Source organism: Nannospalax galili, unplaced genomic scaffold, assembly GCF_000622305.1.
Source record: "Nannospalax galili isolate Female #2095 unplaced genomic scaffold, S.galili_v1.0 scaffold235, whole genome shotgun sequence".
Taxonomy (NCBI): domain Eukaryota; kingdom Metazoa; phylum Chordata; class Mammalia; order Rodentia; family Spalacidae; genus Nannospalax; species Nannospalax galili.
In genome coordinates, this window is record NW_008338118.1 from 2,034,426 (window position 1) to 2,050,665 (window position 16,240).

The 16,240-nt window shown below is 35.7% G+C and overlaps 1 protein-coding gene across 1 annotated transcript in view; it reads right to left on the bottom strand.

Moving 5' to 3' along the window:
* Hcn1 (hyperpolarization activated cyclic nucleotide gated potassium channel 1) overlaps positions 1-16,240 on the bottom strand; it is a 420,581-nt gene that overhangs the window by 119,952 nt on the left and 284,389 nt on the right. The window contains exon 4 of the mRNA XM_008832935.2: positions 11,938-12,156. Coding sequence (XP_008831157.1) covers positions 11,938-12,156 — 219 coding nt within the window. The remainder of the gene's footprint in view (positions 1-11,937; positions 12,157-16,240) is intronic.

The window sequence follows — 16,240 nt, forward strand, 5'->3', positions numbered from 1 at the left end:
GAATTAACCTGAAGACTTTTAAGCTAAGACAGCATTTTTATTAATGTTATTATTGGAAAGGTAGTTAAACATTTTTAATACAGATATAATTCTGCTGAATTTCATGCACACTTCCTTTCAAAATACAAGCTTTTGTTTAAGCTGTTTAGCACTGTGTGTTTATATTTGAGATACTATTGACCACAAGTGTGAAAATGTAATGTAGTTTTATAATATTTTTATGAAAAATGATAATTTTATGAAAATGATGCTATTTTATGCTAATTTTTCAGATTGCTAATATTAGTGGTTTTTTGCTGTTATTACATAGTCTTTCATTGATTTTCTGAAGCAATAACTGATTTCTAAATTGACTTCTTAAAAGATTGTGCTTTTGAGACAAGAAAATTGTAAAGGAGGAAATTCCAGAGACTGACATATGAAAAGCGCACCTGGAAAAAGACTGGCAGCTTCAGTCATCCTGAGCTTCATTGTGTAAAGTCCACTTTAGTTTGGGAGAGGAGGGCACTGTGTGGACAGCTTCTCTCTGTGTGAATGTATGGATATATGCGAATCTTCATCTTTCAAGAAGTTTGTCTGCTTGTTGCTCTGTGCTAATTTGAGATTTTCTTGCCCTTTAATTCTTTAATTGGCTGAGAAAAGGAACCCAACAATAGCCCTAGGCTGCAACTGCTAACTGCTTCTGTGGCACTTCCTATTGCTACACAAGAGGCAGTGCATTTGAGGCCCCTAGATAATGCAGGTGTCCATCCCTGATGACTTAACGGAAGATGCAATCTCTGCCTTGACCCTTGCTCCTTGTCCTTTCACCATTATCTCAGCTTCTTTGTCTTCTGTCTTGCAGAGTCAGGTCATATAAAGTCTCAATGCATCTCTACTGTTTACCAAATAAAATACAAGTGACACTGGATCTCATATCAACTATTATACTTCATGCACAGTTCACCATTCAAAGTGCAGAAGTTTCCGTGGAACATCCAAGCATTTCCTGCTCCCATCCCCATCTTACTGTTAAGTCTTTAGCACAGGCCCCTAGTTCCCCACCACAATCTTGTCTACACTTCTTTCCTATGGAAGGACAATTGTTGTCAGCTCACCAAGCTGTTAATATCTCAGCCTCCTGTATATCAATGTGACTACGTTCTCAACAGTGGATTATGAATAGGAATTATGTGTGTTCCGGGTCTCTTCCTGTCGTCATCTCTAGAAGAAGATGTGCCTATGGCATGGCTTTGAAAAATCATATAATAAACCGGGAGAACAGCTCCCAGGATCTTTATGAAAATGTGTTTACAAGCACCAACCAAAACTCATTGAAACAGACCCTCTGGGGGTGGGGCCCAAGAATCATTGTTTTTACAAGATCTCCAAATTAATATAGTGCACACCAAATTTTGGAAAGCATTCTCCCTAGAGAAAGTGGAGGACCAGTTTTGAAGAGAGTCTGTTCAAAATGGTTCTCTGGAGCAGAGGTCACCCACTGACATGACTTTTATTTTTTCATCTTTGTTTGTTTGTTTTCTGAGACAGGGTCCCTCTGTGGCCCCAGCAGGCCTGAAACGGTCTATGCATCTCAAGTTCTGGGATTAAAGGTGTGTGCCACCAAACCTGGTCTGACCAAATTTGTTTGGGACTTCATACAGACTTAAAATAATTTTTAAAAAATGCATATTAATATTTAATAATTTTTCAAAATATATATTAATGTTTTGCCTACTTAGATGTAAGTACACCTTATGCAGGCAATGCCCAAGAAGGTCAGAAGAGGGCATTAGGTCCTCTGGAACTGGTGTTGCGGATTGTTGCTAGCCACCACGTAGGTGCTGAAAATCAAACTCAAGTCCTCTGGAAAAGCAGCCAGTGCTTGTAACAGCTGAGTCATTTTTCCAGCCCCACCACAGCTCTTTAAGTTATTGGAAGTGTTGGATGTTTTTATTACAGAAAATTAGCATTAGAAAACTTACCCAATATAATATTTTTCCAAGCTGTAATGGCTTAATATTTCTTTATATATGTTTTCATTTGGATTTGTACAAATAAACACTGGACTGTTGTGCAACAGATAAAAAATAGGAAGCATTGTCTACTTTTATTTAATGTTTACACACTCTTTACTGACATCCATTAGAAATGCAAAAGACATTTTTTATGCTCACCAAGTTTTCAGTCCATTCACTTACTAGAATCACAATTTTAAAAAATTATTTATTTTTATTTTACGTATATGAGTGTCATGCCTGCTTGTGTGTAAGCACACCCTTGTCATGCAATGCCTGCAAAGGACAGAAGAAGGCATTGAACTCCCTGGAAATGAAGTTAGGGATGGTTGTTAGCCAACATGTGTGTGCTGTGAATCCAACCCAGGTGTCTTGCAAAACAGCCAGTGCTCTTAACCACTGAACCATTTCTCCAGTCCCACCTCTCAGTGTTTTTAGGATAAGCTACAATATAGCACATGAGGTCTACAATGCCCCTCTGTCTATTGCATCATTCTCTCCTCTCTCATGGCACCTTACCTTGGGATTTGGTCATACTCTCTTCTGATTTCTCTTGAATCCTGGGAATTGTTTTCATACTTATGTTTTGTCTATGATGTCCAATTCAATATATTCTTTTTAATAAATCTAGAGTTCTTTTGGATATAATTTCTTCTCTCCTTGCATGCTCCTATCACATTTTATCCCACATGAATAAAAAGTAAAATCTTACAATTTTTATTATGCTGCTGCATTTCCCTTAATAACAATTAAAATAAAAGCCTTTCTAATTTAGTGCTTTCTATGAATCTTCTTATTGGAAGTATTGACCTTCTGCCCCATGCACTACACTGTAAGAAAATCCATGAGGTAAGATACTATGTCTGTTGCTCTTTATTATACCCAGCTTCTAGTGCTAGATGTCACAGAAGTAAATATTCAATAAATACACATTTAATAAAAGACTTTAGTACTAACTCACACATTTTTTTCTTCTGAAGACTACTTGGATTCTACTGATTCAAGAAATCATATTGTTGCTAGGGTTTTCTTTATTATAGAAATCTACTTACAATGCCAAAGTTCCAATTTAATTTATTTATGCTAATGATTCTATCAACAAGTGTTTATGATGTATTTGAGTATAGAACCCTAAAATCTATGTAGGATCACACCATGTCCAACTTGCTCTTGAGACTTGTTTTTGTAAAATATAATTCTGATTGCAACATAACATTGTTAAACTTTTCCAAAGGATATCCCTCCTAGTGTACAGTCATCATTCTAGCATTCAGTTATTCAGAATGTGAAAGTGAAACAGAGCCTGGGGGGCGGTCTCTTCTACCTTTTCCCTAAAATAGATTCTTTTGATTCATTCATTACAGGATTCACTTTCCTCCTACATACTTCTACCTCTAATCTCTGCCTATTTCATTCTTACCCATTAGAAATCCTCTCAAAAGTTACAATTCTGTTTTTGAACTTTTTCCCATGATGTCTATTTCTGCCTGCTGATTTCCTAAGTATTCTGCAGGCTCCATTCCAATGAAACCCGGTGATCTGACTGGCCAAGCTCAAACTGTAGATGAGTGTATCCATCTTTTCCAGTGAGGGCTCTTATCATATGGTTGGCATCCTGGACATCAGTTTCTACACTGTGAAAGAGCTTTACAGTCCCTTTATTTGTTATGACGTATGGGGACCTAGTATAGGAAAATCAAATGCTTTGAAAGAGAAATAGTAGAGTAAATGAAAACAAATTTTCAAACATTTGTAAAAGAAATCAGAGTGGTTAATAGAATAGAAAATTAAACTCTATTTTAGGGCTGTTATAAGAAGCTCTCGTTTAGTTCAAAAGAGATAGAAACTGCAAAGACCTAAAGAAGACTTATTAGTGAAGACAAATCCATACCACCTCATGTATTTCTAAAATTGTGGGTGCAAATAATATATACATGGGAAATTTCAGTATGAAACAATGAGTATTACACACAAATAATCATTGAAGAAAGGAGTTACTGCATAGACTTTAATTCACTGGAGGCATATAAAATATAACACTTTAAAATCATTGTACAAGTGATTTGCAATAGGCTAAATTAAGTTCCTCTGATTAATTTAGAAGAATCAAACTTCTTTTATTCACTTCAATATTTATAACAACACAAAAATATTCTTTTATTCAGGTGAAAATGTAGAATATCACCAATCAACTTGCTCTATCAGAAGCCCAATTTTAAAATGAACTCAGTGCATTATATATGAACATTTATTTATAAATGTTTATATATACGTAACAATAATAATCAAAGAAGAGGACAAGAAATTGAGGGGCAGTAGGAGAGGGGGACACAGGAAGAGTTGGTGGGAAACTGAGAGGGATATATGAAAGTCTCAAAAATAAAAACCTTAAAAAATAAAATAAAAAGAAGCCCAATTTGTAACAGTTCAAATGACTATAGTAAAGTAAGCCAAGGTTATCACACTGGTTTTCCTGTAAGACCACTCTACCTAGATTCATGATCAATAGGATCTTACTGATCTGAGAATATTTGATAGTAAAACAGTTACATATCAGAGTATGTATTAATTCAGTGCTCAGGAAGCAAAGTAGATGGTGTACATTCATGGAAGATTTCCGGACTAATTAAGGAACCCCATGGGAGCCATCCTCATGCCAACGTCATTTGTAAAGAGAGGAAGGAAGTGTTTACCAATTATGAAGCAAAGCAAGTGAAGTGGTTTTCTAGAACACATGAATCTCAGAGCTATCTCTTTCCCTTAAGAATTCCAATAAAAATTAAGGTACCAACCATTTTTCATTTAAGCACTGAGTTGACTTGATTTTCTAAGGTCAAGATCATTAAAACTTCAAAGCTCTAGTTCTTCTGAAGAGAAACAGTAAGTTCCACAAAATCAGAAAACTAAACTAGCACTTTAGCTAGTCAGGCTCTTCATATAAAAGCACTATAAAATAAAACTTTTTTTTCTAAATAATGGCATAGTTTAACATGACCACAGGCAGTACTCTGAACTATTCCTCATTACTCTATCATTACTCTGGTTACATAGCATTTTGCTGTTTTATAATTGAAGATCTATCATTAATGTCAAATGAGTTGAAAAGGAGAGGAACTTATGGAACTTACCTTCCTTCTTCCTCATACAAACTTGGAAGATTTACCTGATTAAAGAGGCAAAAGTAATTCTATGGAATAAGAAATGAATATGAACGCTGGGCATTATGGTACAGTGCTCGGGAGGCAGAGGCAGGCAGATCTATGTGAGATAGGGGCCATCCTGGTCTACATAGAGTGTTCCAGTCTACCTGAGGCTACAAGGGAGACCCTATCTCAAAAATCAAAAGAAAAAAAAATCTATCTGATAGTCCTTTCATTTAGGAACACTTTCACTGAGGAGCAGAATGAGAAGGATATATGAGTCATTATTTAAGCTAAACCAATTCACTGCTAAGATTTTTGTTATGTTTGTGATATGATTGGGAAAATTGCACAATTCAACAATTTCACACATGATTTTGTATGACATACTTGCATGACTGAGATGTTTCTTACATTAATTCCACTTTCAATCCAAGGGCCTTTAATAGGCATTGCATAAACTCTTCGAGATAAAAAAAAATGACCATTTTGTTCTTTAGGATAAGTTTAACATTGCCATTCCATATTGTTGACAAACTGACACTCCAAAATTTCTCATTTTATACAACAGAGTTGATAACTGAAGTTGTGTATAACTCAAATGGGGACCTGGATCACAGTGTTATGCTTTATCAGAGAAAAGCACAATCTGTGGAGACAGAACATCCCACACCTGCCTGTATTTATGCAGACTGGACATCCCTCACCTGCCTTGAGTCACCCAGTTCCCAGAAGCTAGCCAATATGTACTTATGCAAGTAATTAACCATTTGCTCACATGATTAATGTGACTCTTTGGCTGCATTCAAATTCTATATTAAAAATCATTCATGGGGCTAGAGAGATGGCTCAGCAGTTGAGAGCATTAACTGTTCTTGCAGAGGACCCAGGTTCGATTTCCAGCACCCACATGGTGGCTAACAACCTCCTGTAACTTCAGTTCTAGGAGATCCGACCCCCTCTTCTGACTTCCATGGGCATTGTGTGACACAGGTGCACCTATCTACATGCAAGCAGTAGATTCATACACATTAAATAAAAATAAATAATTAAAAAATCATTCATGCACACAAAGCATACCAAGGTAAGTTGAAATGTCTCTTAGTTTACATCCATAATATATGATACAATTATTGCTCATTACACTGGAAACAGCTTACATGGAAAGTTGGTCTTACTATAATTATGTGACAGGAAAGAGAGCAACAAGAAGAAAGACTAATAAGATTCCCAGGGCTGCCCAAACGTTTGAACTAAGATGCAACAGTATACAGATAAAAGATGATTAAAAGCTATTTCATTTAGTGAAGGGTGAATTACTTCAAGTATATTTCCCAAGGTTTATTCCTCTGGACAAAATCAAAACATGGAAGCTTGGCAGGGAGATCAAAGATAGTATGTTCAATGCTCAAAGCACACAAGCATATATCACATACATTTCAACAACATTGTTTCTATCATTTATCAACTGCAGCTCAGTTTTATATATGTCTAATCCTTATTATCTGAACAAGTTTTAAGATAAGGTGAGACAGAAGCCTCAAAGGATGCTTGATGGGAATTGACTCACTGTCTCCTGTTCACTGAGTTGCTAACTTGAGATATTACAAAATACTAGTCACATAAGAAGCTGTCTTACATGCAGAGTTTCAAGGGTGATTCAGTCCTGGAGGCTTCAGTCTTATCTGTGCCATATGGAGATCAGAGAGTAGAGTGACAATTTTCCTAATGAGATTAGTGATTATACTTCCTCAGATAGAGCAGTTGCTCTGCCATGAGTCACCTCCAAATCCCTTTCCGGATAAGGATATAAAATAACTTATTGGCCTCTTGGAAATGCATCAAGAACACATCTCCCGGCATCTCAGGGACTGGCTCACATCAGTGGAAGATACATGTCACATCTGAGAACATGAAAATGGCTGGTGGACATGGGCATCTGACTCTTCCACAGGAAGGCATGATAGAGGCTTCTCACTGGTTTTGTGTAGGAGACAGGGAAGCTAAAAGATTGTCTCATCTCAAAGAAGGATGCATTTGTAACCCCTCTGTGAATCAGATTAGAGGCACACAAGACCAGCTTTGCTCTTAAATCTTTTCCTGATAAACTTTTAGCACAGAGACTGTACTTCAAATATCTTAGGATCTCATTTAGAGAATTCAGTAGTACTCCCATAGTCTCACCTAGGGGGCCCAAAGGATCTCACAAAGGGATATGTCAGTTTAATTGTCTGCAGATCCACTCAGAAACATGGCTTAGAATAGCTAGTAGATTTATTAAAATGTCTCTTCCATTCCCTCCTATTCTGTCTTCCACTTTAATGAAAAGATTAACAAGAGTCATCAGGAAGCTTCGTAGAGATAAGAATCTAGGGACAAAGTCTTATTTGTCACTCTGGACTTCTGGTTCCTCCCAACTCCAACCCCTAACAAAACACACAAAGAGTTTGGGAAGGATTTAATTTGCCCCAAAAGATGAACATCTCATTGACCATAAATAAAAAGGTAATTGTTTGAGCTTCCTTAGTTGACTATGTGTAGAACCTATGCCACTTCCTGCTAATACAGAAACAGAGGATCGGGGTGGGCATGCTTTAATTAGGACTTCTTTCACAACATGAAGTCTCTCTGCTGACGGGGCAGAATGTAGTTGCCTGAAGTGTAGTAGAAGATAAAGCACGGCAACTCCTCCCCATTTGGAAGCAGCAGCATAAATGATGACACAAATCAAAGTGTAATCTGCAATGCCACAGTATAAAGGGCAAGGCATCAGCTAAATTTTGTTCAAGAGAAGAAATAATAATAATGGCAAGGCCTCAAGAGTGATTCAAGATTCCTGGAGACTTTAATCTTATCATGCTATATGGTGATTAGAGAACAGAATGAGACTTCTACTAATGGGATTAGTGATCAGATTTCCCAAGAGAAGTTGTTGTTGTTGGTAGTGGAAATGTTATTATCCTGTCAAATGTCAAATTATAAATTTGGGATATTATGCAGTTGAAGATCCATCAGCAGAGTTCTTTACGCCACTGCCTGGAATGATAGCATTACTTACTTAAATACTAAGCAGAGAAGGTCCAAATTGAACAGATGTTCCCCAGAAAGAAGGAATTAAATGACTCTGATTTTCAAGAATGAAGTACTAAAATTGATGACTTGCAACAGACCAGAGTTGGTTACCATGTTCACTTAAGCCAAACAGTATGATAAGTGACATAAAGTCACTTAAGAAGCTAGAGATGGCTCAGTGGTTAGGAGATGACACAGGTTCAAACCCAGCACCCATGTGGTGCCTAACAGTTGTATGTAACTCTAGTCCCAGGGATCTGGCACCCTCTTCTGACTTTCACGGGCATTAATGGGAGTAAGAATTAGGCAAATATTAATAAAGAGGCAGTTATAGAAGATGAGTCAAAATAAATAAAGACAAATATTAACTGTGAGCACAAGCAGGTCTTTGAAAAGTTAAACCTAGGTTTATTATATGTTCAGGTACTCTATTCCAGGTACTCAAGCACATGCTTCTCCACTAATGTCAGCAATAGAACTAGACAGAATAGCCAGTGGTGAAATGATCCAAATATCTCTCTATTGATGGATTCATAAAGAGAGTACACTAGATCCTTATTATGGAATGTTAGTCATAAACCTTGAAGCCTTGGGAACACTAAAAGAAGGCCACATACATAAGATTACATTTATGAGAAATTTTTAGGAAATCCACAGATGAAATGCTGACTAGCTTTGCCCTAAGGCTGTGGAAAGGAGAGTGTGAGGAAAGATGGGCTAATGGATTCCTCTTGGGATGATGAATGTAACTTGGCACAAGACATAGATATTGGTTGTAAAATACTGTAAATGGGAAATGCCACCAATTGTGCACTTTAAAACAATTAATGTCAGCTTTTAGATTTTTGAGAATTTTACTAACAGTTAAAAAATTAATATAAAATCCTAGATGTTATCAAATCATTAAAGAATCTACAAAACAATAGACATTACATTAAACTATCCTATATGAATGATTGATTTTGATATATATTTTTTTTCATAAAGGAAATATTTCTTAAAATAGCTAGTTGTCTTGAAGACTTGTGGTTAGGACTAGTGTAATCCTGACTAAACAGTGAGTTCAAGATTCTATACTAGATCTTGTTTTGGAAACAACCAAACACCACATGAAATGAACTTCTCAAGATTGAATTGTTTAAAAGGCAAACATGATGACAGTTTTTAATACACAAGGCAGGCATGGTAGCTCATGTTTATAATCGCAACACTGAGTAAGCCAAGGCAGGAAGCTTGCTGGGAGTTCAAAGCCAGCTTGAACTACAGAACTGAAACCCTGTCTCAAAAAACAAAGAAACAAGTATATGTAATTTCATGATGCTAAACAATGCAATCCTAGAAATTGAAATTATATTTGTTTTTAATACATAGCAATGAATTAGACAAAATGAAGTATGAAATATTTTTATTTAAAACAACTTAGAGGGAAAAGGTGTAAGACAGATATCACAATACTGGACTGTGGTTTTATCTTAAATTCCCATGAAATTGTCTCAAATTCCAACTCATGTATGTCTTTCAGTCAAACAGCATTAAATTGTCTTCTATCCCTTACTGTCCTGTCTATTCTTCACAGCACAATTAGAATTTTTGCTTAAAAAAATGAACCTCAAAGCAGCCTTGACAGTTTATCTTTCTTTACTTCAGTAATAGAACATCAACTTGTTGACTATAATGTGGGTGGTAGTGTAATTATATTAAAGGGAAACAAAACATCTCAACTTGTTTTCTCCTATAAGATCATAATGATAAAATTTTCTGTAAATAAAGCAACAAGGTTGTAAGAGAGTGCCTGCCTACCTGGATGGAGATTATCACAGAGTTTCAGAACTGGCCAAATGTAGAGAACCACTGCCTGTGAGATGCTTAACCCTAAATGACACATCTTCAATACAACCTCTACACATAGGTTAAATGCATGCCTCATCTTTCACCAGGGAAGCTTCCTTAAGCAGATGATGATTAACACAAGCTAGCAACTGGCCAATGTGCAGAGAACAAAAGGCCGTACTCAGAGTGCTTAGCCATGAATAGGATATCATTTTCAATCCTTGACCTCCCAAGGCTCATTATAGAAGATGAAGCTAAAAGATTGTGAGAGCTAGAGGGGGGTGGATGACCACAAGGAAACAGAATCTTCCAGACAGCTGGTCAGTTACTCATATGAACTAGCAGCAATGGTGACAGCATGCACAAGCTTTTTGGAAGCTCAAATCAGACAAAACCCCAGCATAGACATGGGATTGTGGGTAAAAAAAAATCCAAACCAATCTAAGGAACTTTTGGCAATTCATGGCTGCTGGGAGGGGAAAAGGCAGTGTCTTATAGAAGTGTAACTCTTAGTGGACCCAGCAAATGGACCCACACTAATGGACATTTAGGGACACAAATCAGATTCTATAGGCTGATATATATATATATATATATGTATATATATATATATATATACATATATATATATGCATTAGATTGGGTGGGAGCAGGGTTGTAAGAAATAAGGGATGGGATCTAAATATCATCAAACTATATTGAATGAAAATCACAAAAATTCAGTAAAAAATAAAATTACATAAAAAGATTGATGTTCAACTGTTTGAAATAATTAAATGTAAGTTGTTATCACAAATATTCTAGAACCACTTAAGCATTACTTTGATAAATGTTCTGTGGAAAGGTGCAAAGCATATATTCTGTCAAGTGGAACAGAGTCCTTAGAGTGTATATATTTTTTCCATCAGATTTAAAAAATTATTAATCGTTTGTCAGAAAGTTACAGATGTTTTATCAAGACTATTACTAGTATCAATCTACACAATGTTTTGTGCCAGCCAACTAATTAAGCATATTTTTGAAATGCAATGGTGAAATCTTTGCTTAATGTTTATGAATTTTCCCTCCCTTTTAAGAAACATTTAGGTGACACTCTTTTCAATGAACATATTCAGCACAAGACATTGAGATAGCAGCTGTTAATATGCATTCTGAAAATGGCAGGGTGTAGCAAGTTATTTGGAAATAAGGGCAGCATATGCTCACCTTAGTGTATGGATTATGATAAAAATTAACATTATAACATACAGAGATGCACGGAAGGGCAATTGCTCTCTGCCCTTTTTAGTAATCTTACAATTCTTGTAACATATACTAGAGAAGGATTTGTGTTAGATTATTTTAACAATTTAAATGTAACTATTGAAGTGTTATAGACACAAACCATGGGAACTCCTTATATTTGCATCATATATTCAAAAACATAATTATTTCCTTGAGGAATGCAAATTTAGATTTATTTTACTTTATTTTTGAGACAGGGTCTTACACACCCTAGGCTAGTGTCAAATTGATTTTGTAGGCATGGATTACCTTGAACTCCTAATTCCTCTGACTTCAATTCTCAAATGCTGGGATTAAAGGCCTGCCCCTTCATACTTGGTTTATGCTGTGTTGGGATCAAACCCAGGGTCTACTGCATGGTAAGCAAGCAGTCTAACAACTGAGATACATCACCAGGTCCAGATTACTTTTTAAAATTTATCATTCATGACAGAAACTAAAACAAGCACCTTACTGGTTATCTTAATCAATATCAAAATATAAAACATACCGTGTTTTCTTTGACTATTTCAGCTCATATTTTTGATAGATGGAGGTAGATTTGTTAGTCTGAACACAATTCATTCAATTTAGGAAGTAGCTGGTTGAAGAAATAAGTGAAAAAAATTACCTACCTTCTCTTGATACTGCCTTCTTGAAGAATCCAAAGACTGGATTAATGCTGTGGCATGGCCAACAAACATGGCATAGCAGGTGGCCCCGACGATCATGCTCAGCATCGTAATCCAGAGGTCAGACATGCTGACAGGGGCTTGAGCTCCATAGCCAATGCACAACATGTGACTCATAGCTTTGAAGAGTGCGTAGGAATATTGCTTTCCCCAGGAATCATTCTGAAACACAAGAGAAAAAAAATTAGACTGAATCATTAGGAAAGTAAAATGAAGAGTGTGACTTATGTACAGAGAGGCACTAAAGAGTAACACGTACATTTCGCCTCCCATTGGATGCTAAACAAATGTCCCTATTTTCCAAATTTGGCCCGAATTTGATTTTTTTAATTGTACTTTTATATTTGGAGAAGATTGTAGAGTCACACTTGGAATTGCCACAAAACAGATGCCACATAATGGTTCCTCAGTTTCCCCAATAGTGGTTTAATAATTTAATGTCCCCTCAGGAAAGGGACATAGCAGGATGAAAAGGTCTCATTTTTATGCATGCATTTCTAGTAAGTTCTAAATTTGCTGTTTCCCAATAGTTTCATAATAGTTGGGCTAAAACTAAGATTCCAGTGAGACCATTGTACAAGCCTCACATAACAATATTAGAAAAATATGGGGCTTGTTTTAATGTATTAAGGGAAACTGATGAGTTTGTAGTAATGTTTTCAAGCTTAGAAAACATTAGGTGGGAACCAGGCATATGAGTTTCTGTATAAGAATATTTATCAAGAAGACCTCAGAGTCTGGAAATTCAGGTGGATATAACTGTAGAGTCCTTAATCTTTGTGTTTTATAAATGAAACACAAACACATTTTGGAAATAGTTATTGTGAATGAAAAGACACCCTTGCAGTCTGTCTCAATATATAATGAATAACGGACATTGAAATTCAAATATTAGTGATGAAGTTACATGAATCTTAGTGACATTTTATAAAACAATAGAATAAAATGTAAAAGGTAAAAGAACATCTTGGCTAACAGTCTTTAAAAAAAAGCTGCCTTGTGAGATTAAGTCAAAATTGCAAGCTCAATTACACAAAACTAATACATTAAATATATTTTACCTTGTGGAATTTAAAATACCTTGCTTGTTTGTTTACATATATTACTGTTTTGAGACAGGATGTTGATATAGGATCCACGGGATATATTGATAGATGTGTGCACCCCTATAATTTATTAGAGCAACTACAAAATGAGAATACAGGGCTGCTAATTCAAACCCATGAGGAAAATGCTGTTGAAGATAATAAAATATGAACATTTTTCCTCTATAATATTTTATTACTAATAAAATGAGGTAATAGTAATATATGAATAACAAAAACCCTTGTAAATTAAAGAAGGCACTTTGGTATCACCATAATATAAAATCTAGTCACTGATAATATGTACTAATGCGAAATCTTGATTGGCCATGAAGTCCTTCTGGCTTGCTTTTCTGCAAATTCATTTCTTAGTCTACCACAGTTTATACAAAACTTAACTTCATATTCAAGTATAATATTGACCGTGGTATCATTTGCTCTTGGTTAATGCAAGATCACAAATGATTTATGATATTTTTTTAATTTTGAGAAAGATCTTTTGGTAGATACAACTGTTCTTGGCGCTATTAAGAGTATTGTTTTATATGTTGGAAGAACATTGAGATAATTTTTGATACGTTATTTTTAAAATGTAAATTTCAGTACATCTGTTGCTGGTGATTCACACGAATAATTTTTCTGTTATGATTTAACACCATAGAAATCAGTCTCACAAGTGATTGAGTTTGATTTTTTTATTGAATTTTTATGTACTTCATATATAACATTTTAATCATCTTTATATCCCCTCCCCCACCCGCACCCACCCATAATCCCTTCCCTCCTCACTGATTTAATGCATTCTATCATTATGTTAAGACCTATTGAGTCAAGTTAGTGTCCCCAGATATCCCTCAGCCATTGGAGTCTAGTCAGCCTACTGGAGACTCTCCTTTAAAGATCAGCTCTTCCTCACCCAGCAGTAATCAGCTGCCCGATAGTTCTTGGCTAGGATTGGGGACTGCTGCCCATTTCTATAGTTCTATGTTAGGGTTTATGTCTACTTGAGTTTGAATTGTTGTAGGTTCATATAAGCGAGGTCCCAGGGACCTATAAGAGTCTATTTTCATATGGTCATGCACCTCCTCCCCTGGCTCTTACAATCTTTCTACACCCTATTCCTCAGTGATCCCTAAGGCCTGGTGGGTGAAGTTTAATATAGGAATGTAGACTTCTGGTTTCTACACTTTGGCCATTGTGGCCCTTTGTGTTCATTGCCATTTTTTGCATGAGGGAGCTTTGTTGAAAGCTAAGTGATGCATTAGTATTCTCTCTATCCCTTGTTCTACTATGTTCCATGAGCTTTAAGTATAGAGATTCTGTTGATTTTTTTAAATCGTCCTCTTATATTTTGAGATGATTGCAGAATCACATGAAAGTGCCAATAAACAGAGATCCCACATAATCTTTCCTCAGTTTCCCAAATAATAATTTCTTCAAACCAAGTGTAATGTCCCTTCAGAAAATGGACTTACATAAGTAACATTGATCTCATTTATGTCACTAATCACAGTGCACTCATTTGTTTGGACACCTGTTTAGTTCCATGCATTTTAATGCATATGGAGATATCTGTATTCATCACCACAGTTAAGATAAAGAACAATTTTACCAAAACATCACTTCTATTGCTTTTACATTCATTTAGTGTTAAATGCAAGTGTATGCAATGGCATTTTAAAGCTTCCTCTGATACTCCCTGAAACTTATCAAGTTTATGTAAGAAACCATAAGCAGTTCATTAATTTGTTATAATTCAAAATGTCTGTTTATGCATTCTATTGTTCTCTTCTCAGTCATAGAAGTTTAATCAAAATTGTAGTTCTTAAAAATTTGTTCATTTAAAAATATTTATGAAAATAATGCTATTTCTAAAAACTTCATGATGATCTTTAAAATTAATTGACTTTTCTTAGCTTGGGAATATTTGTTTTATACTGTTCCAGAAAATTTCAAAACTGGACATGGGGCTGGAGAGATGGTTCAGTGGTTACCAGCACTGGCTGCTATTGCAGAGGACACAGGTTTGGTTCCAGCACCCATATAGTGTCTAACAACCACATGTAATTCCAGTTCTAGGGGATTCAATACCTTTCTGTGGCTTCAATGGGCATTGCACTACACAGGTGCTCTACATACATGTAGGCAAAACACTCATCCACATAAACAAATAATATATTTTGAAAACCTGGACATGATGAACTCTGAAGAATTTTAATTTTAGGATAAGTTTATTGGAGTCTTTTGTGGAGTCTTTTCCTTTACAATAGTTTACTTGAGCGCTGCCAGAACTGTTATGTAATGTGAACAGATTTAGTGTGTAGATGGAAAGGGATCTTGTGAATGGTAGATAAGTAAGCTTCTAATCAAGAGTGCTATGCCTCTGCTTCTGCTGCTGTTGTGTCTGCTGCTAACCTGGACCAATTTATGGCTTGGCCATAATGAGGGCATGTAAGATGCACATATTAATTATGCACATTCTATTTATATGTACATCTTGCTGCCTCACCAGTTAATGGTTATCTGGGTGGCTTGCTGTACATGCAGCCCGTGGTGTGTGTGTGTGTGTGTGTGTGTGTGTGTGTGTGTGTGTGTATTATTGCTGCCCTGCGTGCTCATTGACTACTCTTGTCCATTGTACATTGTCCCAGGAGATTTCACTAAAGTACCTAAGTTCCAACAGAAAATTACTGAAAGTATTAAGGTAGCAGCAATATAGAACATTAACCAAGTTCAGTCCCTTCTGAGAGCGAAGTCCTAGGTAATTTCCAGTCACACACCCAGAATGCTGTTCATTTACCAAATGAACCTAAGTATCCAGAAATTTTTTATTAAAATATATTGAACAAGCACATATTATTTTCATAACTTTAATCAAATTCCTAGATTTAAAGACAGAATGATAAGATTTAAAGGCCCACACTCATAAACTTTGGAACATAATGTACCTACTCACAAATAAAACAAATAATCCCATTTGGCAGAAAGAGTTAATGTTCTCAATGACACCTGCTATATACTGATAAAATAATTTCATTCTATGGCATTACATTATCTATTCTACAGTGTATGAATGTAGAAATACACACAGGTAAGTGTAAAAAAACTGATTTTAAGGCTTGATACTTATCTATATATCCATTATGTGATCTTATGAAGGT